We start from the raw sequence: 23,174 nt of genomic DNA on the forward strand, positions 1-23,174 counted from the left end.
TCTCAACAAGGTCCGGGATCTCAGTAAGGTCCGGGATCTCAGTAAGGTCCGGGATCTCAGCAAGGTGTAGGATCTCAGCAAGGTCCGGGATCTCAGCAAGGTGCAGGATCTTAGCAAGGTCCGGGATCTCAGCAAGGTGCAGGATCTCAGCAAGGTCCGGGATCTCAGCAAGGTGCAGGATCTCAGCAAGGTCCGAGATCTCAGCAAGGTCCAGGATCTCACAAGGTGCAGAATCTCAACAAGGTCCGGGATCTCAGTAAGGTCCGGGATCTCAGTAAGGTCCGGGATCTCAGCAAGGTGAAGGATCTCAGCAAGGTGCAGGATCTCAGCAAGGTGCGGGATCTCAGCAAGGTCTGGGATCTCAGCAAGGTCACATCGGTCAAGGTGCAAATATTCAGATTTCCAAGCATGAAGACAAGTCTTACTTCATATGAGCTAAGACATGCTTTAAATAGTCTGCTTGGCCCTCTGCATCCAAATGGAAAATCTCCTGGCAAATGTCACAAGCCTGAGCATCCTCCAAGGCGAGGACAGCACCTTGACCGAGTGTCCCGTCCTCCAGCATCCAGCCAGGCGTCCAGGACGTCTGTGAAGAGCGAAGGGGAAAAGTGGTCAATAGGAATGTCTGAGGCAGCCGCTTTGCCAGCCTCCATCCCCAGGGCTCCCCCTCCAGATGCCAGAGCACAGCCTCCGAGAGCAGCCACTGTGATTTTGTGCCTGCAGAAAGCCTGGGCTGCTTCCCCAGGCTGGAGTCCCCCCATGGCTCCATCCTCACCAAATCTGGAGGATCCTGTCTCCATACGGCTCCTGAGCATCCCCTGTCACTCACCCCTCAGCAGCTGCAATCACTGCCCAGCATTTGCGATTTCCTTTCTGTGCCCTTATCATGTAAGTGCTGGTAAGAACATGGGACCTTCCCAGACAGACACTGCTGCCACTTCTGTCTTTCTTTTCCTTCTTATTAGAAAGTAACCAGATTCTAAACACAGCCCAAGCTGACAATCAACAGCTTTCCACCAAAATCAGGTTGGATGTGGTTTGGATCCCACTGATCCAGTGGGAAATGTCCCTGCCCATGGTAGGGGGATGAAATTGGATGGGCTTTGAGGTCCCTTCTGACCCAAACCATTCCACGATTCCATGAATATGGAGCCACAGCAGCTGTGAAATAATTTTCGAGGGCCCCATTTGGAAGAAGGAACGAAATGAAATGGGGACAGTCATTACAGGGACCCTCGTCAGCAGGTCCAGAGTTGGTGTCCCACCCATAGCACAGATTGTGATGGCTCACCAGGAGGATGCCTTTAGAAATAATCCTATGGAGGGCATATAAATCAGAGAGGATAAAGGAAATATTTAAAAGCTCATTTAATTTGCAGATCCAAAGAAAGTTGGTACAGTTTGTCCCTTCTGAGACTGAATTAACTGCTTCAAGGGTCCCTCAGGGCCTCAGAAAGGATCACCAGACCTCCTAAATGAGGTTCTCCAGCCCTTGGATCATCTCCATGCCCTCCTCTGGACTTGCTTCTACAGCTCCATGTTCTTCCAGTGCTGAGGGCTCCAGAATTGGACATGGAGCTCCAGGTGGGGTCTCACCAGAGTGGAGAATAGGGGCAGAATCCTCTCCCTCCCTGCTGGTCCCACTGCTTTGGATGCAGCCCAGGATACAATTGGCTTTCTGGGCAGCAGATCTGCTTTAAGGACAGATGTCAGAGGGGCTTGTGCACTTAATTCTCCTGAGACCCCAAGAACTGGGTGCCTAGAAGCTTTTTCATAGCCCTAAACCTCCACTCCACCATAGCTTTCCACGTGTCATAGCACAGCTGATGGACAGGATGCTAAGGACTGACAGATGTCATTATCATAGAATCATAGAATCGTTAGGGTTGGAAGGGACCTTAAAGATCATGTAGTTCCAACCCCCCTGCCATGGATCAGGCTGCCAAAGGCCCATCCAGCCTGGCCCCGAACACATCCAAGGATGGGGCAGCCACAACTTCCCTGGGCAACCTGTTCCAGTGTCTTACCACTCTCATGATGAAGAAAGTCTTCCTAATGTCCAGTCTAAATCTGCCCCTCTCCAGTTCATCCCCGTTCCCCCTCATCCTATCACCACAAGTCTTTATGAACAGCCCCTCTCCAGCTTTCCTGTAGCCCCTTCAGGTACTGGAAGGTCCCTAGAAGATCTCCTCTGAGCCTTCTCCAGGCTGAACAACACCAACTCTCTCAGCCTGTCCTCATATGGAGGGTGCTCCAGCCCTGGATCATCTCTGTAGCCCTCCTCTGGACCCACTCCAACAGCTCCAGATCCTTCTTACGTTGAGGATTCCAGAACTGGACACAATCCTCCAGATGAGGTCCCACAGGAGAGGAATAAAGGGACTGAATCCCCTCCCTTGACCTACTGGCCATGTTTCTTTGGATGCAGCCCAGGATATGGTTGGCCTTCTGGGCTGTGAGCACATATTGTCGGCTCATGTCAAGCTTCTCATTGACCAGCACCTCCAAGTCCTTCTCTGCAGGTCTGCGCTCAATCACATCATCCCCCATCCTGTATTGAAACATGGGATTGCCCTGACCCAGGTTTAGGACCTTGCCCTTGGCCTTGTTGAACCTCACGAGGTTCGCACAGCCCCACTTCTCCAGCCTGTCCAGCTCCCTCTGGATGACATCCTGTCCTTCTGGCATGGCAACTGCACCACTCATCTTGGTGTCATCTGCAAACTTGCTGAGGATGCCCTCAATCTCGCTGCCAATATCATTGATAAAGATATTGAACAGCACCGGTCCCAGTACAGACCCCTGAGGGACACCACTCGTCACGGATCTCCATCTGGACTTTGAGCCATTGACCACTGCTTTCTGAATACGACCATCCAAACAATTTCTTATCCACCGAACAGTCCACTCATCAAACCCATATCTCTCCAATTTATAGAGAAGGATGTTGTGGGGGACCTTGTCAAAGGCTTTACAGAATTCCAGGTAGATCCCATATGTTGGTTTATCATGTCCACTGCTGTGGTTACCCCATCATAGAAAGCCGCTAAGTTGGTCATTATGCTGGGAAGAGCACACAAGCATCACAGAAAAAAATCCCCATCAGCCACACAACTTACCTTCACAGGTCCTCGAATCTCTACTGACACTTCAGCCTCAGCAGGCAGAGCAGTTTCACCGGGAGCATCTTCTCTCCTAAAGGCTTCTGGGGCTTCATAGAGGTCCAGAAGAGTCAGGAAGGCATCTCCAACAACTGGGTTTGGTGCCGCAGATTCCTGTGGGTGGCAGCAAGCTCTCACTTCTTCCCTGGGGGCTTTCACAGTAGGAAGCATCCTACAGGTTTTCAGCCATGTGTCTATACTCACCTTCTCACTCCTCTCAGCTTTCTTGGTGCCAAAGGCTACAGTGAGAGCTGCTCCTCCAGTTACCCCACCAAAGATGCTGCTGTTGGTGGTGCCTGGTGGGCACTCACTGTCAAAGCCGGGCAGCGTGTCGAGAGTGTGCGGCTGTACCGGGGTTTGAGCAGAACACATGGTGGTGGAGATGGTGGATGATGGGGCCTCTGAGTGTTTCTGGTGGCTGTCCAGTGGCCTTTCCCCTTCCTCCATGACCATATCCTCCGTGCACTGGATTGGCAGCGACACAGGGATATCTTTGAAAGAAGCAAGCCAGAAAGGTCATTCCTGGAACTTAAACAGCGTTGGTGTTTTCCCTTCCATTGCCTCGTGGCCCTTTCACACTTTTGAAACAACTGGGCACTACTTCCTCACTGGCAAAGCTCGCCTGTCCCCATCGCTCAAAGAAATACAAGGCTGGAAAAGGGCAACCAGGGACAGCCGGGGAAGGCTGCGAGCTGGAGGAGCAGCAGATACCTCAGGAGATGTCGAGACATCGCTGCATCCCCAACAGCTGGGCTGATCCCAGTGATGGCTTTCGTCTGGGTGCTGTTTGGAGACTTAATTTGCACCAGCCCCAAGAAAGAGACCCAGATGGCGGAGCTGCGAGGCAAGGAAGCGAGCGCAGAGGTGAGGAGCAGGAGGACCTGCCCAGCAGCTGGTTTCATAGCACATGGCAGCTGTTTTCCGACCACAGAAAACACCCTTCAGGGTTGGGAACAGCATGCAAAGCCCTGCGGGTGGGATGTGACCGCTGGGGGGACACAGACAAGCACATGGACCAGGGAGATTTCTTGGAAGACCAGGCAGGCTGATGTGAAGGGTGAGAACGTTTGCCCAGGTGGTTTCCAGTCTGTAGAGGCTCCACCACCATCCCTGCTTCCCAAAACTGCTCGAGGCAATGGGTTCCCCCTGTGCCATGCTCCTTCTCCCTCTCTTGAACGAGCAGCAGCGGTGCTAACACTGTTCTGAGCAGACACACGCACACGTTACTCCACATTTGATGGAGAAGACAAAACCAAAAAGCCGTGACAGCCAGCATGGGTTACAGAGCATGCTTCTGCCTCCAATTGCCTTCATGTTACCCCCACTTTCCACAGCAAACTTCTTGACAGAATCGGGACAAAGGTTCAAACTACACTGGCCAGCCCGGGTCTGCGGTTTCCACACACTGTCCCTAGCCCTGCTACTTACCGAGGATGGGTCCTTTCCTGGCCGTCAGCTTCTGGAGGAGCTTGCCCTGCTTGATGCACAGATCCTGTAGCCTGGCAACTTCCCCACGGAGCTGGAGGAATATTTCTTCCATCTCCATCATGCCTAATCAGAAGAAAAGCAAGAGGAACTGATGGGCCATGAGTTAGCTGAAGATGCCGAAGTGACTCTGAGCTGGTGGAATGGGGAGGACCTGGCTCGGTTGTGCTGCAGGGTCTCTGGAGCTCCTGCACGCTCATGCATGCAGGACTGCAAAGAAAGAAGCCCTCCCAGTTCTCTTACCATTTACACAGCAAAAACTGAAAAGAGAAGTGATTCTGCCTGAGCCAGGGGATAACTACACACCCAAGCTGGGCTTTTCCACCTCGCAGCCCACAGCTGCCACAAGCTCAGCTCCAAACAACCAAAAAGTCCAACTTATTGAAATATCTACCTGGAAAAAAGTTGCATTTCCCATTCACTTGGTACCAAGGGAATTAATTGTTTGCTCAGTGGCATAAGAGCAAACAAACTCCAGACAACACACCCATACAGGGAACTACAGCCAAGTTTTGGGGGCACAATTCCCCTCCCTTGAGATGCTCAGCCCTGAGCTGCCCCTTCTGCTCTCAGAAATACCCTGCAATTAAAACCGAGCTCCTGCCCACACAGAATGCATTAACCAAATATTGTTACTACGACAAAAACGCTCTCTGTGTTGTGTTCAACACATTTCTCCTTGCTTTAACAGCTGTATTGTGCATTGGACTTCCCAGATTTATCATATTGCACCAATTATTACCAGTCTGAAAGACAATAAATAAAACCAAAGCTCTGTACCAATCTGCAAACCATCTGCAAAGTACATTTTAATTTGAAAGATTCGTTCAATCTCGATTAGCATAATATGCAAATCAGCTTTGCTTCCTGTCATATTTTCCAGGTTCACTGCTGCTCAGCACTGCAAATTTAAGCTCCAGCTCTGTAATTGGGGGCTTGGCTGATAGCTTTGACGGAGCCTCTGCTGATACTCGGGGTGATGTGGATTCCCTGACAGGGCCGAAGAGCAGAAATCCTACCCAGTCTGAAGGAAACGCACCCGGCACAAGGAAAACTGCAGACAAAATGGTAAGGTTCGCTTCCAGCCCAAGTATTTCTGCGCTTCTCACACCACAAACACGCTGTGAACCTAACTGCAGCGTATTTTCAGCTATTTAGGTCCCACTGATTCTTAAAAACCAAGGAGAAACATTTTGCCCCTTCTAACTCCATAGCTAACATATCAAATTAAAGATTAAGAAGATATATTTTGCCCGAGAGTTATATATAATGATGCCAATTAATTATTAAGCAGTGTGCAGTGTGGAGCTGTCATTCCCAAGCAAGGCTGTATTGATTTTGTACGATCCCTGCTGGTTTTGTCAGTAGTTAACTGCTGCTTCATTTCCCCTGCATTATTTTTGTGACACTGGCAGGACGGGGCACAGGGAGAGTTTAATCTCCTGCGCAACCTGAAAAGCGTTTCACAAATTGCAATTAAAAGAAGCAAAGAGAACACAAAAAATACTGGGGAAATTGGATGCTCGGGGTCCGCTGAGCAACACAGAGGGGCAGGAACTGCCTTTAGCCCACTCCTCCCTTGGAGTCTGGGAACAGGGCTGGTTTAGCTCAGTGAAAACCTCATCCCCAACATGTGCCCCACGACAGGACCCGGTGTGGACCCTGGGATGCCAAAAAGCTCCATTTTTTCGCACTTACTGTGGTGAGGGGCCCTGTCAAGCCCAGCCGGGCGACCACGATGCGACATTGGGCTCCGTGAAGCGCAGCTGCAAAGAGTTCAGCAGCAGCAAACACTGGGGTAGGGAATTTCCCCTTCAGTTTTTTAGCTGAGAGTGAAACTTCTGCAAGACGGTGAGGCAGGAAACAAAGCAGCAGTGAATTACAGGCAGGCGCTGCACAAACCCAGGGGTTAAATTTAGCTCTGAAAAGCACAGGAGACAGTTCTGAAGGCTGAGGGTTGGCCTCATGGCGGGTGAGTGTTGGCTCCTCTCTGCGCCATGCTGGGTGAGCCTGGTGCCTTTTCTGTGCCTCAGTTTCCCTCTGCCTTTCCCTGGCAATGGGTAGTGATTTAACGTGGAGATTGATGGCTATTTATGCATCTGCAGTGCCCCAGAGCCCTGCCCAACTCATCTCTTGTAAGGATGATAATATTCAAGTTAATATCCTGATAATCCAAATTAATACTCACTCTACTTCAGCTCAAATCCCCCAAATCCTCTATACAGCACAGGAGCAAAGGTGAGATCCACAGCTGGGCAACTAGAATCTACCCAGGGTTCATCCTTTGGGATCCTGGAGGTTTTTCCCACCACCTTCCTTTGTGTCTCGACCACAGCCACTCCTGGGGAGTTTAGGGGCTGCTCACACACTGCTTTACAAGCAAAGGTATCCCCTGCGGAAGGGTTCATATCTGTCACATTGTCCCTGAAGGGGCTCTGAGCTGCAATTTCACCTCTCTACTGTCTCACCTGGCTTTCCCGGTGAGTTTTTATGTCATGTCCAGCAGCTGCTGATCCTCTGGCTGAAGCTGCATGAAGACATCGCTGTTTGGGCTTAAACCCAGGGTGTGAGAAGGCAGAAATGGGGGGGCTCGAGGCAGGGGGTTTGATGGTTGCTGGGGTCACGGCAGAGAGCAGCTCACTGGTGCCGTCAGCTGGGTGACAGGGAGAGACAGGCTAGTGAGGGAGGACACAGAGGGATGGGAGTAATTAGCTGCTCCCCTTGTTAATGGGCTATTTATAGTGACCAGTGTGCTCGGGAAAACTAGCAGCAATGATTACTGCATCCCGGTACAACCAGCAATAAATCAAGCCCAGGCATGGCGAGTCCCTCGCTTGGACCTGCCCCGAGCCCGGGCCACCGCGGTGGCCAACACAGCCAGCGGCACCGAGGCCTCAGGAGGCTTCGCCGGCGTCGAGGTCGTGGCCCGTGGGGTCAAGGTCGAGGTCGAGGTTGAGGTCAATGTGGACCTTGTGGCCCAGGGGGTCAAGGCTGAGGTCAAGGTTGGGGGCATGGCCTGTGCAGTCAATGTGGAGGTCATCATCTGGGGCATCAAGGTTGGGGGTCAAGGTTGGGGTCAAGGTTGAGGCCCATGGGGGTCAAGGTTGGGGTCAAGGTTGAGGTGTGGCCAAGGGGGTCATGGTTGAGGTCAAGGCTGAGGTCATGGCCTACTGAGGCTGTCCTGGAGCAGGGAAGACCAGGAGGCTCCATTGCACCTGCGGAGTCAGTAATAAGGAAGAATAACGACTACAAATGTGACAGGAACTGAGGGACGAGCGTGGGCAGGAAGGGCACTCGTATCCTGCCAGTTCCTCCGTAGAGGATCCATAGCTCCTGGCAGCATCCCCAGTACCTGCCTTCACCGCTCCAAGCACACCTGGGGGCAAGGCCCTATGGCCTCTATAGGGCCCTGTGGTTCCCAGAGCCCCTGTTCCCAGGCCCTTGTGGCTCTTTTGGCCTCTATAGGGCCCTGAGGCTCCCAGCCCGCCCCAAGCCAGGCCCCTCTGGTCCCTATGGCCTCCATAGAGCCCTATAGTATCCAACAGGCACAGAGCAAGGACCCTGTAACCCTTATGACCTCTATAGGGCCCTGTCACACTTATGGCCTCTATAGGGCCCTATGCCACCCAAGAGACACAGAGCCAGGGCCCTGTCACCTCTATAGGGCCCTGTAACCCCTAGGGCCTCTATAGGGCCCTATGGCATCTGACAGACACAGAGCCAGGGCCCTGTCACCCCTATAGCCTCTATAGGGCCCTGTGAACTCTATGGCATCTATAGGGCCCTGTGGCTCCCAGAACCTGTGTTCCCAGACCCTTGTGGCTCTTATGGCTTCTATAGGCCCCCCATTCACAGGCCCTATGGCCTCTATAGGACCCTGTGGTTGCCAGAGCCTCTGTTCCCAGGCCCTATGGCCTCTATAGGACCCTGTGGTTGCCAGAGCCTCTGTTCCCAGGCCTTATGGCCTCTATAGGACCCTGTGGTTCCCAGGGCCCCTGTTCCCAGGCCCTATGGCCTCTATAGGACCCTGTGGTTCCCAGGGCCCCTGTTCCCAGGCCTTATGGCCTCTATAGGACCCTGTGGTTCCCAGGGCCCCTGTTCCCAGGCCCTATGGCCTCTATAGGACCCTGTGGCTCCCAGAGCCTCTGTTCCCAGGCCCTATGGCCTCTATAGGACCCTGTGGTTCCCAGGGCCCCTGTTTCCAGGCCCTATGGCCTCTATATGGTCCTGAGGCCCACAGCAGTCCAAAGCCAGGCCCCTCTAAACCCTACGGCCTCTGTAGGGCCCTCTGGCACCCAGAGCCCCTGTTCCCAGGCCCCTCCAGTCCTTATGGCCTCTATAGGGCCCTGTGGCACCCATCAGCCCCAGTGCCAGGCCCCTGTGCCCAGTGTCAAGCTCCTATATCCTCTACAGCCCGTCACTCCAGCTGCCGCCATCCCAGACCAACACAGATGTCACCAGAAGGGTTTGTCACACCAGAAGGACAGGATGTCATCCAGAGGGACCTGGACAGGATGGAGAGGTGGGGCTGGAGAACCTCATGAGGTTCAATAAGGCCAAGGGGAAGGTCCTACACCTGGGTCAGGGCAACCCATGGTTTCAATCCAGGATGTGGGATGATAGAATTGAGAGCTGCCCTGCAGAGAAGGACTTGGGGTGCTGGGGGAGAAGCTCAACATGAGCCACCAACATGTGCTCACAGCCCAGAAACCAACCATATCCTGGGCTGCATCCAAAGAAACCTGAGTGAGGAAGGGAATTCTGCCCCTCTGCTCTCCTCAAAGCCCACCTTGAGCGAAGTCCAGATTCCTCAACATAGGAAGGAGATGGACCTGTTGGATCATGTCCAGAGGAGGTCGTGGAGTTGATCTGAGGGCTGGAGAACCTCTGCTATGAGGACAGGCGGAGAGAATCGTGGTTGTTCAGCCCAGAGAGGGCTCTGGGGAGACCTTAGAGCAGCTTCTAGTCTGGAAAGGGGCTCCAGGAAAGATGGGGAAGGACTTGTTCGAAGGGCGTGTAGTGATTAGATGAGGATGAATGGCTTTAAATTGAAAGGAGGAAGATTTAGATGAGACATTAGGAAGAAATTTTTCACAATGAGGGTGGGGAGGCCCTGGAACAGGTTGGCCAGAGCAGTGGTGGCTGCCTCATCCCTGGAGGGGTTCAAGGCCAGGTTGGATGGTGCTTGGAGCCCCTGATCCAGTGGGAGATGTCCCTGCCCATGGCAGGGGGGGTGGAACTGGATGGGCTTTGAGCTCCTTTCCAACGCAAACCGTTCTAAGATTCTATGATTTTATGATTCTAGGATTCTATAGACCCCGGTCCTCGCCGGAGCCCCGGTGTCAGGCTCCTCTATCCTCTGCAGCCCCCTGCCACTCAGGCTGACCCCGTCCCAGACCCACACGGCCCCCGCACACCCCAGTTCCCCACCTGTGTCCCTTGTCAAAGCGCGAGGCCGGCGGGCGGCACTAGGACCGAGGGGTGGTTCTGGCGGCGGGGCGGCGCTAGGACCGCGGCGGCACCGCCTCATGCACCTGTAGCGGGGGGCGGTGGCAGGTGGAGGCGGCGGCCCCGCCCCTCGCGAGCGCCGGCCCCGCCCCGCCCGGACCGCACCTGCGACCCCGCGCACCGAGAGCCGGGTGAGCGGGGAGGGGGGGGGACCGGGGGCGAGGGGGGGGGCGAGGGGGGAGGCTCTGGGTGAACGGGGATGGGGGGCTCCGGGATCACCGGGGAGCGGGGACAGGGGACACCGGGAAGCGGGGATCGGGGGGGGGTGGGGGGGTCACCGGGGGAGCGGCGACAGGAGTCACCGGGAAGCGGGGACGGGGGTGGCTCCGGGGGAGCGGGGACCGAGGTCACCCGGGGGGGGGCTTCGGGATTACCGGGGGAGACTCTGGGTGAACGGGAATGGGGAGCTCCGGGATCACCGGGGGAGCGGGGATAGGGGTCACCGGGAAGCGGGGACTGGGGGGGTCACCGGGGGAGCGGGAATGGGGGTCATTGGGGGACTTCGGGATTACTGGGGGAGACTCTGAGTGAACGGGAGTGGGGGACTCCGGGATTACCGGGGGAGGGAGGACAGGGGACACCGGGAAGTGGGGATGGGGGGGGGTCACCGGGGCAGCGGGGACAGGAGTCACCGGGAAGCGGGGACGATGGTGGCTCCGGGGGAGCGGGGACCGAGGTCACCCGGGGGGGCTTCGGGGTCACCGGGGGAGACTCTCGGTGAACGGGAATGGGGAGCTCCGGGATCACCGAGGGAGCTGGGATGGGGGCCACTGGGGGGCTTCGGGATTACCGGGGGAGGCTCTGGGTGAACGGGAATGGGGGACTCCGGGATTACCGGGGGAGGGAGGACAGGGGACACCGGGAAGCTGGGAGGCGGGGGGGGGTACCGGGGGAGCGGGGATGGGGGTCACTGGGAAGCGGGGATGGGGGATAGAGAGGGATCCGGGGGAGCAGGGATGGGGGTCACTGGGGGGCTTCGAGGTCACCGAGGGAGACTCCGGGGTTACCGGGCTGGAGGAATGGGAATGAGGGGGTCCGGGATCACCGGGGGAGCGGGGACAGGAGTCACCGGGAAGCAGGGGGGGCTCCAAGATCACTCGGGGAGCGGGAACGGGGGATGCTCCAGGGTTACCGGATAAACGGGAATGGGAGGGGGGCTTCAGGATCACCGGGCGAGCGGGGACAGGGGTCACCGGGGGGCTCCGGGGTCACCGAGGGAATGGGGAACAGGGGGGGGCTCTGGGATCATCGGGTGAGTGGGAATGGAGGGAGCTTTGGGGTCACTCGGGGAGAGGGGATGGGGAACAGGGGGTCCCGGTGTGGAGCCCCCTCCCTGGGTTGGGGAACAGGGGGGTTCTGGAGTGGAGCCCCCTCCCTGGGAAGGGGAACTGGGGGGGTCCCAGTGTGGAGCCCCCTCCCTGGATTGGGGAACAGGGGCGTCCCAGTGTGGAGCCCCCTCCCTGGGAAAGGGGAACGGGGGGGGTCCCGGTGTGGAGCCCCCTCCATAGGAAGGGGAACAGGGGGGTCCCGGTGTGGAGCCCCCTCCCTGGGTTGGGGAACAGGGGGGTCCCGGTGTGGAACCCCCTCCCTGGGAAAGGGGAACGGGGGGGTCCCGGTGTGGAGCCCCCTCCATAGGAAGGGGAACGGGGGGGGTCCCGGTGTGGAGCCCCCTCCATAGGAAGGGGAACAGGGAGGTCCGGGTGTGGAGCCCCCTCCCTGGGAAGGGGAACAGGGGGGTCTCGGTGTGGAGTCCCCTCCCTGGGAAGAGGAACAGGGGGGTCTCGGTGTAGAGCTTCTCCCTCCCCCATGGAAAAGAGTCCCAATACAAAGGAGGGGGGTCTTGGGACAGAGCCCCCCTGGGGGAAGGGTCTGGGGTTCTGGAAGGACCCCCCCCATGCATCTCAGCTGGTGCCTGGGTCTGCACAGCTCCACGCGCCGTGCTGTGCAGGATCCGACCCCCTCTCTCCCAGCCAGCCAGCTCCTCCATCCCTGAGGGTGCAGGACCCCAGGGCTCACTCCGACTGCGACGAGGCCAGTGCTTCGACAGTGGGAGCCCCATGGGACCCCACTTCACACCGAGCAGCTCCCGCCTTCCCAGTCGCACCCCCTGGCATCACCAGTTCCTAAAACCGGAGCCACGCTGGGATGCTCTGGTGAGAGGGGCTGCATCCTGCCAGCAGCACCGGCCGCTGCTCAGCACCGCCCCACGATGAACGTGGTGGGGTGCAAGGTTGCACCCCAATTCCTGTTGTTGCAATCCTGACCGCTTCTGCCATCGCAATCGTGGGCGCCAGCTCGCTGCCACGTGGAGCGCGCGGCCACGTCGACTGCAGCCGCCCTGTTTGCTTTCGGCATCCTTGTTGCTTTGCTTTCATCGGATTGATTTTCCCTCTTTTCCCCCCTCCACCAGGGACCTGTCCCTCAATTTCCACTTTTCCTTGGGATTCCTCCCTTCCGTGGCACAGAGGATGCTCAGGTGCCCCAAAATTCCCACCAAACCCCCTTTTTCTCAACCCCAATGTTCTTTGATGGATCATTTAGGCATTGGTTTTCCTGGACACAGGGTGAGCCCCATCCCAACGTGGGATTTGGGCGATGAGTTGGATGGGGTGGAGTGGCATCAGCGCCGTGTGTTCGCAGGTGCGGTACGGACCTCGCACCGCAGCTTGTTGCAAAATCAGCACCTTTTTGGGATGATTTGGGGGAGATCTTTTCCCTTTATTTTTTGGGGGGGGAGGGGGATAGGGAGTGGGTTTGGATTCAAGAGATGAAGCGTTGCTGTTGTGCACAAACCTGTGCCCTCTCCCCATGTGCCGAGTGCCACCTTGGGGTTTATTAGCATTGAACAGTTAACGAATGTGCTTCATTAATGTGGTAGGAAAGAGACTCTCGAGAGATTCAGACCTGGTCGAAACGGGGTTTTCCTTCCCAAAACAGGTTGCTCTTCGCCTCTCGCCTCCTTGCATGGCAGCGGCTCGCACCGTGCAATGAATCCGTCGGGTCTCGGGGGATACTATGGGGTGGGAGCATCAAATATAAGCAGAAATTGAGGTGGATTTGGTTTTTCCCTCTTGATTCTGCTCCGCTCGCATAGAGCCGGTACCGCCTGTTCCTGCTGCGCCCTTGGCAGTGAAGCGTGGTCCGGCTTTGATCCCAGCGCCGCCAGTGACCCCGAGGTCCCCGTCGTCCCTCCTCCTTTGGAGCCAAAGCTTCCTCGCCCTTGAAGCTGCTGGAGGTCCCTGCTCGCTGCGGGGCTGCGCCATTGCCAAGGCGATAAAAAGAAAAGGAATAAAGGGAATAAAGGAAAGGGGGGGGGGGGACGACCCAGAGGAGGAGATGCTGCTGAATGGACCCCACGGAGCTTGTCCGTGCGGCAGTGGCTCACAAAGAGCGGCCGCGGGCGGTGGGAACGCTCAGCGAAGCTTTGCCGCCGGTGCTGAGTTCCCAGTGGCTGCTGCACCGGGCAGGACACCGGACACTGCCTGGATCCACTGCTCCGATTCAGCAGAAACTGGAGCAACACAAGGTTTCAGATGCGTTTTTGTTCCAAGCGACGCTGCAGGCAGGGAAAATAAGCCAGGAAAGGTTCTTTCCAAAAATATTTTGGCACGTTTTGCGGCTTTATTTCAGCTCCTTCACATAGCTCCTGGCAGGCATGGGGAGGGAAGGGACACGGCCGCAGCCGGCTGGGTGGCAGGAGGAGAAGCTGCTGGTATTGTCCCATCCATGCTGGCTGCATCCAGCACCGCTCGCAGCGTCTCTCAAACCTCCTTTTTTCCTGGTGGTTTAGTTTTTAACGTGGATTTCCAGGCTGTAAGGGTCACCGGAGGAGTGGATTTCACTGATCTTGCAGGAAGTGAACTTTATCTTGATATATAATTAATATTAAGTTGCTATTATATGAATATCAGGGGATGCAACCGACATGCATCCATTTTGAATTAACCTGTGTGTGTTTTCCCCTCTCCTCAGCTTAGTGGAGCGGCGCAGAGCATCATGAAGCACCTCAAGACCCCACATCCCTGACCCACCCATCGCTGCAGGGAGCACCCTCTGGAAACCACACAGCAAAAAGGGAAAATGAGGCTTTTCCGGCGACGCTACAGCCCCTTGAAGGTGGCATTGGTGGGTGCCGTCTTCGTCATCTTCATCTTCATCCTGCAGAAGGATGTGGGGAAGAAGGAACCGGGCGAGGAGCCCTGGTTGAAGAACATCGTCCAAGGGAGGGACCAGGTCCTTGACCTGATGCTGGGGGCGGTCAACAACATCCGAGATTCGATGCCAAAGCTGCAGATCGGCGCTCCGGTTCAGCAGGAGGAACCGCTGCCCAGAGCTCGCTCCTGCCTGCCGGGCGTCTACACCGCGGCAGAGCTTCGGCCACTGATGGAGAGACCCCCCCAAGACCCTGGCAGCCCCGGTGCCGATGGCAAAGCCTTCAAGAAGGATCAGTGGACTCCAGAGGAGACGAAGGAGAAGGAGCAAGGTTACGAGAAGCATTGCTTCAACGCCTTCGCCAGCGACCGCATCTCCCTCCAGCGAGCTTTGGGACCTGACAGCCGCCCACCGGAGTAAGAGCTGTCACCCAGAGCCGTGGGGATGCGAGGGCGAGGTTAAGGGGGAATAGAAGCAGAGCAGGATGTCACCAGGCAGTGGCAGTGGATTGAATAGAGGAAAAAAATACAGCTATTTATTATTATTTTTTCCCTATTTTCATAGAATGGGTTGGAAGGGACCTCAAAGCCCATCCAGTCCCACCCCTGCCATGGACTGGGACATCTCCCACTGGATCGTGGGCTCCAAAGCCCCATCCAACCTGGCCTTGAACCCCTCCAGGGATGGGGCAGCCACGACCGCTCTGGGCAACCTCTTCCAGACCCTCCCCACCCTCTCGAGAAAACATTTCTTCCTGAGATCTCATCTCAATCTCCCCTCTTTCAGCTCAAAACCGTTTCCCTCATCCCTGCACTCCCCAGTGGAGTTTTGGGGGGGTGGTTTCTAACAGCTAATGGTGGCTCTTTGTGCCCCCACATACCTGCTTGCAGCCAGGTGGCTCCAGCGTCTCCCCCCCTTCCCCTCCTCTCCCTCTTTTACTTCAGCCAGTTCCAGTAATCGGACTTTTTATTTTCTTACCCAAGTGGAACAGCCTCAGACCCCGCTGGGGTTGCTGAGGGGAGGGGGATGAAGGAAGCAAGAGAGATTTCCTCACCCGCCTTCCAGCAGTGGGCTGCCGGATTAAAGTCTGGACCCCCACAACCCTTGCCCGTGCAGGGGGGTGGGCTGGGGGGCTCGCTGGGATTTTGGGGTGGAAAAAAGGCTTGAATAGGAGCTAGAAACCCAGCCCTGGCATGGAAACCACCCCCACCCCACACAGACAGGCGATTATCTGTGCTTAGCAGGTGTAGCAGTGACAATGGGGGGCACAGTGGGGCTGGGCGGGTGGCAGGAATGCGATTCACTGTCCTGGCGGCGAGGGGGGAAGAGTAGAAATCAATTGAAATCAAAGTGGCGATGAGGCTGGAGCTGCTGGGGCCAGGAGCTGCTCTCCTGCTGCGGGGTTTGGGGAGGACAAGAGCTGTTTTGTTTCTGTAGTGCCCCCAAAAATCTTTCTTAGGCTGCTGCTTTTCTTTCTTGGAGGTGCATCGACCAGAAATTCAAGCGATGTCCCCCCTTGCCCACCACCAGCGTCGTCATCGTCTTCCATAACGAAGCTTGGTCAACGCTACTGCGGACCGTGTACAGCGTCCTGCACACCTCCCCGGCCCTCCTGCTCAAGGAGATCATCTTGGTGGACGATGCCAGCACGGATGGTGAGCAGAGGCCGTGGTGGGATGCAGGAGCTGGAGGGATGCGGGAGGCCGTGGTGGGATGCAGGAGCCGGAGGGATGCAAGGAGATGCTGAGATGATGGAAAGATTTCCATCCTGGGCGCAGCAGTTCTGAGCCACTTGGAGAAGTGGCTTGTGCCAACTCTCTGACACGCTGGCATCCTGGGAAGCATCCAACAACTCTTCCCCGTTGTTTCCCCGTCCGCCTGGCAGTGCCCTCGGGGATTTTCTCTTCTCTGTTAACCCAGCCCTGGAGAAAAATCAGCCGCTCCTCCCACATCCTGCACACACCTTGGCTGCTGGCTGCCTTCCCTGCCAGGCTGCAATCCTCATTAGCTACACCCAGAGCTAATTAGAGCCGTGGTTTGGCGTTGGGGTGCTGGAGAGGAACGGACTTCGCTCTCACCCTGGAGATAAATGCTTCTCTGCATCTGCATCGGCTCCCAAGGAGCAGACACCTTGGGGCAGTGTGGGGCTTTAGTGTTCCTGAGACTTGGGGACATGGATTGGGTGCTCCTGAGGCTTGGAGTCCCTTCCTAGCACAGGTCTCCAGGTGTCCCAGCTCTCATTGGGTCGTTCCCAGCTTTTGGCTTGGCTGCATCTGCCAAGGAAGGAGAGAAATCCCAGTTCCCCAGGGTGACAACTTGTCCAAGACCTCCTCATCCTGTTGCTCCCCAGGTCCCTCTCTAGTGGGTGATTAGATGGGGTGGGTGGGCAGCTCCTTTGCAAAAGCAGCTTTCTTTAACCAAAAACTTGCTTGGATTTTGGGGAAAGGTGGCTCCGTGTCACCCCGAGCCCACAGCCAATCCACACCCGCGTGTGGATTGTGAGTAGGACCTCCTGCAAGGGGAAGGGCTGGGCTGGGGGCAGCAGGGTGGGCAGATGAGGCACAGGGACCGGCTTCTCCTGTCTCTGGCCGAGCTGATTGCTCCTTCTTCCACCTCCAGAATACCTGAAGGATGAGCTGGATCGCTACGTGCAGCAGCTCCAGATCGTACGAGTCGTGCGGCAGAAGGAGAGGAAAGGGCTGATCACGGCTCGGCTGCTGGGGGCCAGCGTGGCCAGCAGTGAGGTCCTCACCTTCCTGGATGCCCACTGTGAGTACCCAGCACCTCCTGGGGTCCCCAGAGAGCTGAGGGCGATGAAGTTCTTCTTGGGAAGAAATGTTTTGCTGTGAGGGTGGGGAGGCCCTGGCCCAGGTTGCCCAGAGAAGTGGTGACTGCTCCATCCCTGGAGGTGTTCAAGGCCAAGTTGGATGGGGCTTGGAGCAACCTGATCCAGCAGGAGGTGTTAGAAATGGATGGACTTTGAGGTCCTTTCCAAACCGAACTATTCCATGATTCTATGAAGTTGTCTCCACTCAATGGCCAACCCTTCATCATGCTGCAGGTGAATGTTTTCATGGTTGGCTGGAGCCCCTCTTATCCCGCATCGCTGAAGAGCCCACAGCTGTGGTAAGCCCTGACATCACCACCATCGATCTCAACACCTTTGAGTTCTCCAAGCCTGTCCAAAATGGCAAACAGCACAGCCGGGGCAACTTTGACTGGAGCCTGACCTTCGGCTGGGAGATTATCCCACCCCGGGAGAGGCAGAGGAGGAAGGATGAGACCTACCCCATCAAGTAAGTCACCACAGGAGGGGTTTGTTCAGCCTGGACAAGAGGAGGGTCCAGGGAGACCTTAGAGCAGCCTCAAGAACGGGAAGGGTCTCTTGATTAGGGAGTACAGGGAGAGGACGAGGGGAACAGTTTTGAGCTGAAAGAGGGGAGATTGAGCTGAGATTTTAGGAAGAAATGTTCTCCTGTGAGGGTGGGGAGGCCCTGGCCCAGGTTGCCCAGAGCAGTGGTGGCTGCCCCATCCCTGGAGGGGTTCAAGGCCAGGTTGGATGGGGCTTGGAGCCCACGATCCAGTGGGAGGTGTCCCTGCCCATGACAGGGTGTTGGAGCTAGCTGGGCTTTGAGGTCCCTTCCATCCCAAACCATTCTTGATTCTGATTTTTACCCGCTTTGGAGCTGGTGTCCTGGGAGCACAGGTTGGATGAGCCTTGGGGGAACTGTCTGCAGCCAAAGGCTGCAAGATGACCTGGATGAGCGTGGGTGGCAGCTGCAGCGTTGCTTGGGGAGGCATAGCCGGGGTGGCAGAGTTGGGTGCCCTCTGCTGGGAAACTGTCCCTTCCTTCAGTTGGTTTTGCTCTTTTTTTCCAACAAACTGGGATTTTCCCTGTCGGTTTTGGCACCTCTAGATGGGCGAAGCTGTCTTTTGCTTTGTGGGATGCTTAGTTTGGGGGATCTCAGGTGGCTTTTGCTTGGGAAGAGAAGTCTCAGGCATGGCCAGAGCTGCCAGAGGAGAAACATCTGCCGGAGTTCTGTGAACAGGAACCATTGGCAAAGCCACCTTTGAACGGCCTCCAGCCATCCCTCCATTCCTACAAAGCCTCTTGTGAAGGGTTTAATCCCCGTCTTGTATCTTTTTCTTCTTGAACACCCAACTGCCTGGACACGGGGTGGGCACCTGCGCTGGCTTAGCGGCAAAAAGATGTCACTTGTGGATCAGATTGCACAAAACCCTATTTTTACACCCTATTTTGCACATGGAGAAACCTTCGATGTTTTTTCCATCTATACTTATCCATCAGTGCCCCACACATAGCCGGGTCCTCCCACCAGGAGATACCGGACACCCTGCCTGGCCCAAGCCCCAGCCTGGCCTCGGCTCTGGCTTTGTGCAGGGGTCACCCGGGAGACGTCCCTGTCCCGATAAAGGTCCCTTGTACCATGAGCCGGCTGTTTGGCTCCCGGCAGCGTCTCATCTCCGCTCGGCAGGAACGCAGCCGCCCAGCGGATCCTGTTGAATAAAAGCGAGTTTCTGTTCCCGGCTCTAAAGATCAGATGGAAAAGATTAGAGAAGCGGAGCAGTGAATGGGGTGCCGGGCGCTGAGCTCTAATCTCCCCCCTTCTTTTTGGTGTTTGGTTTTCGGTAACAATATCCCCCTTGCACTTTGAGCCGAGGCCCCGCGGTGTCACACTGCCACCACCACCTCTGGCCAATCTCGGCAGCGTGGATGGCCCCAAAAGCCAAAGCCACCACATGGAATCATGGAATGGTTTGGTTTGGAAGGGACCTCAAAGCCCATCCAGTCCCACCCCCTGCCATGGGTAGGGACATCTCCCGCTGGATCAGGGGCTCCAAGCCCCATCCAACCTGGCCTTGAACCCCTCCAGGGATGGGGCAGCCACCACTGCTCTGGCCAACCTGGGCCAGGGCCTCCCCACCCTCACAGCAAAACATTTCTTCTCCCCTCCTTCAGCTCAAAACCGTTCCTCTCATCCCATTCCTGCCCTCCCTGATCAAGAACCCCTCTCCAGCTCCCCTGGAGCCCCTTTCTGGCCTGGAAGCTGCTCTAAGGTCTCCCCACAGCCTCCTCTTCTCCAGGCTGAGCAATCCCAACTCTCTCAAATCTGAGGCTCAGCTGGATGGGGACATGGCTGCGAAGTCCTCGGTGCCCACCTTGAGGGCCATGATGTCCCCGAAAACCCCGACTTCTGCTTTTCTGTTTTTATTTCAACCCTAATTTGCCCTGTTTTGAGCTCTGCTTCTCTGTCTCCTGTAGGTCCCCAACCTTTGCCGGTGGCCTCTTTGCCATCTCCAGGTCCTACTTCGAGCACATTGGCTCCTACGACGATCAGATGGAGATCTGGGGAGGCGAGAACGTGGAAATGTCCTTCAGGGTAAGGATGGGTCAGTTCTGTCTACAGAGGGCATCTCCAGAGATGTTCCTTTCTGGGGGGGCGTGGGAAGGCTGGACACCCCACATCTCAGCTATCGCCTCCCTGTAGGTCTGGCAGTGTGGAGGTCAAGTGGAGATCATTCCTTGCTCCGTCGTGGGTCACGTCTTCCGCTCCAAGAGCCCCCACACCTTCCCCAAGGGCACCCAGGTCATCTCCAGGAACCAAGTCCGCCTGGCTGAGGTCTGGATGGACGACTACAAGGAGATCTTCTACAGGAGGAACCAGCAAGCTGCTCAGATGGCCAGAGAGGTACCGGGCGTGCTGACGGGCTGCTCGCTCTCTTGGGGGGCCCAATCCTGCTGGGAGCTCAGAGGGAGGAGGTGGGCTCAGCCTGGAGCTGGGAAGGCAAATGCAGGTAGAAAGAGGTAGCCAAAAAAATGGGGTTTATTTTTTTTCTCTTAACCATGATGGGTTTTAGTAGAAAAACATCAAATTTCCCATCTTTTTAAATCTTTTTTGCAACACCAAAGTGTAGTGCCAAAATGTCCCAGCCCTCTTGGTGAGCTGAGGGCACCTGCCAGCGACCAGGGATGTCTTATGAGGTCCCACCACCAGTCTTGGTCCAGAGCAGCCAGTGAGCGGCTGGTGCCGGGAACCAGGGTTGTCTGGTGAGGTCCCACCACCAATCTTGGTCCAGAGCAGCCAGTGAGCAGCTGGTGCCAGGGACCAGGGATGTCTGGTGAGGTCCCACCACCAGTCTTGGTCCAGAGCAGCCAGTGAGCGGCTGGTGCCGGGACCCAGGGATGTCTTATGAGGTCCCACCACTGCTCTCAGTACAAAGCACACTGCAATAGACACTGATGAAGGTGGGAGGACCCTTCAGCTCTCAGCTTGGAAGGGGGTTTTGGCTTTTTCTTGCTGGCTTTCCTGGTTAGTTTAATTCTCTCACGTGACTTTGTCGATAGAAGACGTATGGTGACATTACAGACCGGCGCAAGCTGAGAGAGCAGCTCCACTGCAAGAACTTCACCTGGTACCTCCAGACTGTCTACCCAGAGATGTTCGTCCCTGACCTGACTCCGACTTTTTACGGAGCGGTAAGTCCAGGTGTGCTCGGAGCATCCTCCTAGGCTCAGCCCTAGAAACAGCCAGGGCAGGGGAGTCCTCAAAAGGCTGGGTTTGGGATTTTTTTTTGCTTTGAAAACCAGTGTGCTTGGAGGGTTTGGGTGCAGCCACATCCGTCACCACGTCTGTCCCCGGCTGGCAGGGCCGGTTTGGTCTCTGGATGACTGGAATCCTGCAGAGCTGGTTTGGGGCAAGTTAGGGGTGGGGGACCCGCTGGGATGTGGCACTGGGTCAAACTGGGTGAAAGAGCTGAAGGCTTCCACAAGTGCCGGGTTGGCATTGGCATCAAAAACTGAGCTGGGACGGGTAGGATGTGGAGCACCAGCTCCATCCGTAGGGACGGGGCTGCCAGGAAAAGCCCCTTTTCTCCAAGTCAGGCATTGGGGTCCATTCTGACTCCGCTCAGCCGAGGCGATGAGAAAGCCGCAGTTGGATGTGGTGAGGGCTGGGTGCTGGCTCCCATCCGGGTTGGAATACTTCTTTGCTTCCTGGATCCTCATCCTGGGCGGCTCTCACCTTTGCCTGAGATAGAGGCGTTGGCGTGGGCGTTCCTCACATCCTGGAAAGGACAAGGGACCCGGACACAGCACCTGGCGCTGGGATCATGTTTCTACAGCACTCATTGAGCCCAAACCTCAGACGGGTCCCCACCCTGGGACCTCAAAGCCCAACTCACCCCTTGTGTTCCTCCCTTGGCAGATTAAAAATGAGGGCACCAAGAGCTGCCTGGACGTGGGCGAGAACAACCATGGTGGGAAACCTCTCATCATGTACCCCTGCCATGGCATGGGGGGCAACCAGGTGGGCATGCGGCGACCCCGGTGCTTCCCTCCTTCTCCATCCCCATGAGGTGACTTTCTGGTGGTGCAGCAGTGGGATGTCCCCTCTCTGGTCTCGCCCCCAGTATTTTGAGTACACGAGCCAGCAGGAGCTGCGGCACAACATCGGGAAGGAGCTTTGCCTGCGGGCGGGATCAGAGTCGGCTGAGCTGGGAGAGTGCCAGTATCGAGGGAAACCCAGCCGGGTGCCCGACAGCGAGGAGTGGGACCTGACACCGGTGAGGAGATGCTGGAAGAGGGGAGATTGAGATGAGATCTTGAAAAGAAATGCTTTGCTGTGAGGGTGGGGAGGTCCTGGCCCAGGTTGCCCAGAGCAGCGGTGGCTGCTCCATCCCTGGAGGGGTTGAAGGCCATGTTGGATGGGGCTTGGAGCCCCTGATCCAGTGGGAGATGTCCCTGCCCATGGCAGAGGGCTTGAAACTGGTTGGGCTTTAAGGCCCTTTCCAACCTAAACCTTTCTGTGATTCCATGATTCTTCATCCTAGGAATCACTTGAGGGAGGGGATGGTGGCATCGATGATGCTTCTCTGGAACTGCAGGGAAGAGGCATCCTTCGTTCATTCCCTCGGCATTGCTGACCTGGTGCAATCTCTATTTTTTGGCAGGACCAGCTGATTAAAAACCGAGCCTCCGGAACGTGCTTGACGGCACGAGGGAAGCACCCAACGATGGTTCCCTGCAACCCAGCCGACCCCCACCAGCTCTGGTCCTTCACCTAGGCTGAGAGTGGAGCGGCGCCCGCCCCGGCCATCCCAACCGCGCTCAGGAAACCAGAATCCAAGGAAACTTCTTTTTTTATTTAAGAAACAAAAGCCTTAAATATGCTGCAATTCACAGTTGCCTTGAACTCAGTCCTGTGCCTTTGGAGCCTGGGGAGCCAAGCGTGGCTGGTGGTACCCATGGAGCCCAAAATCCAGTGCTCATAGCGATGCCAAAGGATGCTCCTCGGTACCGGCTGCTGCTCGTTCTTCCCATCCCCAGCTCAGCCAGATTCCTTAGGAATTCTTCGGTTCCTAACAGGCAATGGGAAACGCAGCCAGGCTGCTCCACGTTGGGAAAACAGGGTGGGAAACTCCTGCCAGTGAGGAGGACAGTGACCACCATGCGGCTCACCACGCATGAGCGTGGATCATGATTTATCGTGACCCTTTCTGGTGAGGGAATCCAACTGGCGCTGCCAGGACTCAGCCCTCTCCCATTCCAAGCACCACGCGGCACTGCGGCCGAGAGGGAGAGAAATCAGACCGTTGGCTTTAGGAATACGACTGATTGAGGAGAGTTCGGTCAATTTTTGAATTATTATTATTATTATTGTTATTATATTATAATGATTCCTGGGTGTGATTCCTCCTCATGCTGACCTGGAGGGGGTTCCAGCTGGAACGCACCGCAGCATCCTCCTGGAAAGGTGTCCTAGATCTCCTCCCTCCCCTGATTTTCCTCGAACCCGACTGCTGTAGCTGCCCCTTTCCTTGCCATTTCATTTATTGTGAGGCGGGGGG

At 56.3% G+C, this 23,174-nt stretch overlaps 2 protein-coding genes across 6 annotated transcripts; one reads left to right on the forward strand and one right to left on the reverse strand.

Annotated features, from left to right (window-relative positions):
* Positions 1-287: 287 nt before the first annotated feature.
* On the reverse strand, positions 288-6,570 carry LOC128849505 (TRAF family member-associated NF-kappa-B activator-like). 2 transcript variants are annotated; one of them, XM_054051694.1, is made up of 5 exons: positions 6,345-6,555; positions 4,590-4,712; positions 3,366-3,652; positions 3,120-3,275; positions 288-586 (listed from the first exon to the last, which is right to left on the reverse strand). In XM_054051694.1, exons 1-5 carry the CDS (start codon positions 6,391-6,393, stop codon positions 422-424), a joined length of 780 nt encoding a protein of 259 aa, XP_053907669.1. In that variant the 5' UTR covers positions 6,394-6,555; the 3' UTR covers positions 288-421. The 2 variants fall into 2 exon arrangements, with proteins under 2 accessions (XP_053907669.1, XP_053907668.1); XM_054051693.1 differs by having other exon boundaries at positions 3,120-3,652; positions 6,345-6,570.
* GALNT6 (polypeptide N-acetylgalactosaminyltransferase 6) lies at positions 5,540-23,174 on the forward strand. 4 transcript variants are annotated; one of them, XM_054051687.1, is made up of 11 exons: positions 5,540-5,714; positions 14,127-14,722; positions 15,789-15,961; positions 16,926-17,075; positions 17,368-17,602; positions 19,591-19,708; positions 19,817-20,017; positions 20,674-20,805; positions 21,533-21,634; positions 21,738-21,890; positions 22,278-23,174. In XM_054051687.1, the coding sequence occupies exons 2-11, from the start codon at positions 14,235-14,237 to the stop codon at positions 22,389-22,391; spliced, it is 1,866 nt and encodes a 621-aa protein (XP_053907662.1). In that variant the 5' UTR covers positions 5,540-5,714; positions 14,127-14,234; the 3' UTR covers positions 22,392-23,174. The 4 variants fall into 4 exon arrangements, with proteins under 4 accessions (XP_053907662.1, XP_053907667.1, XP_053907663.1 ...); XM_054051688.1 differs by lacking the exon at positions 5,540-5,714 and adding an exon at positions 10,191-10,285; XM_054051689.1 differs by lacking the exon at positions 5,540-5,714 and adding an exon at positions 13,657-13,680.

This window comes from Cuculus canorus, chromosome 29 (assembly GCF_017976375.1).
Source record: "Cuculus canorus isolate bCucCan1 chromosome 29, bCucCan1.pri, whole genome shotgun sequence".
NCBI classification, from domain to species: domain Eukaryota; kingdom Metazoa; phylum Chordata; class Aves; order Cuculiformes; family Cuculidae; genus Cuculus; species Cuculus canorus.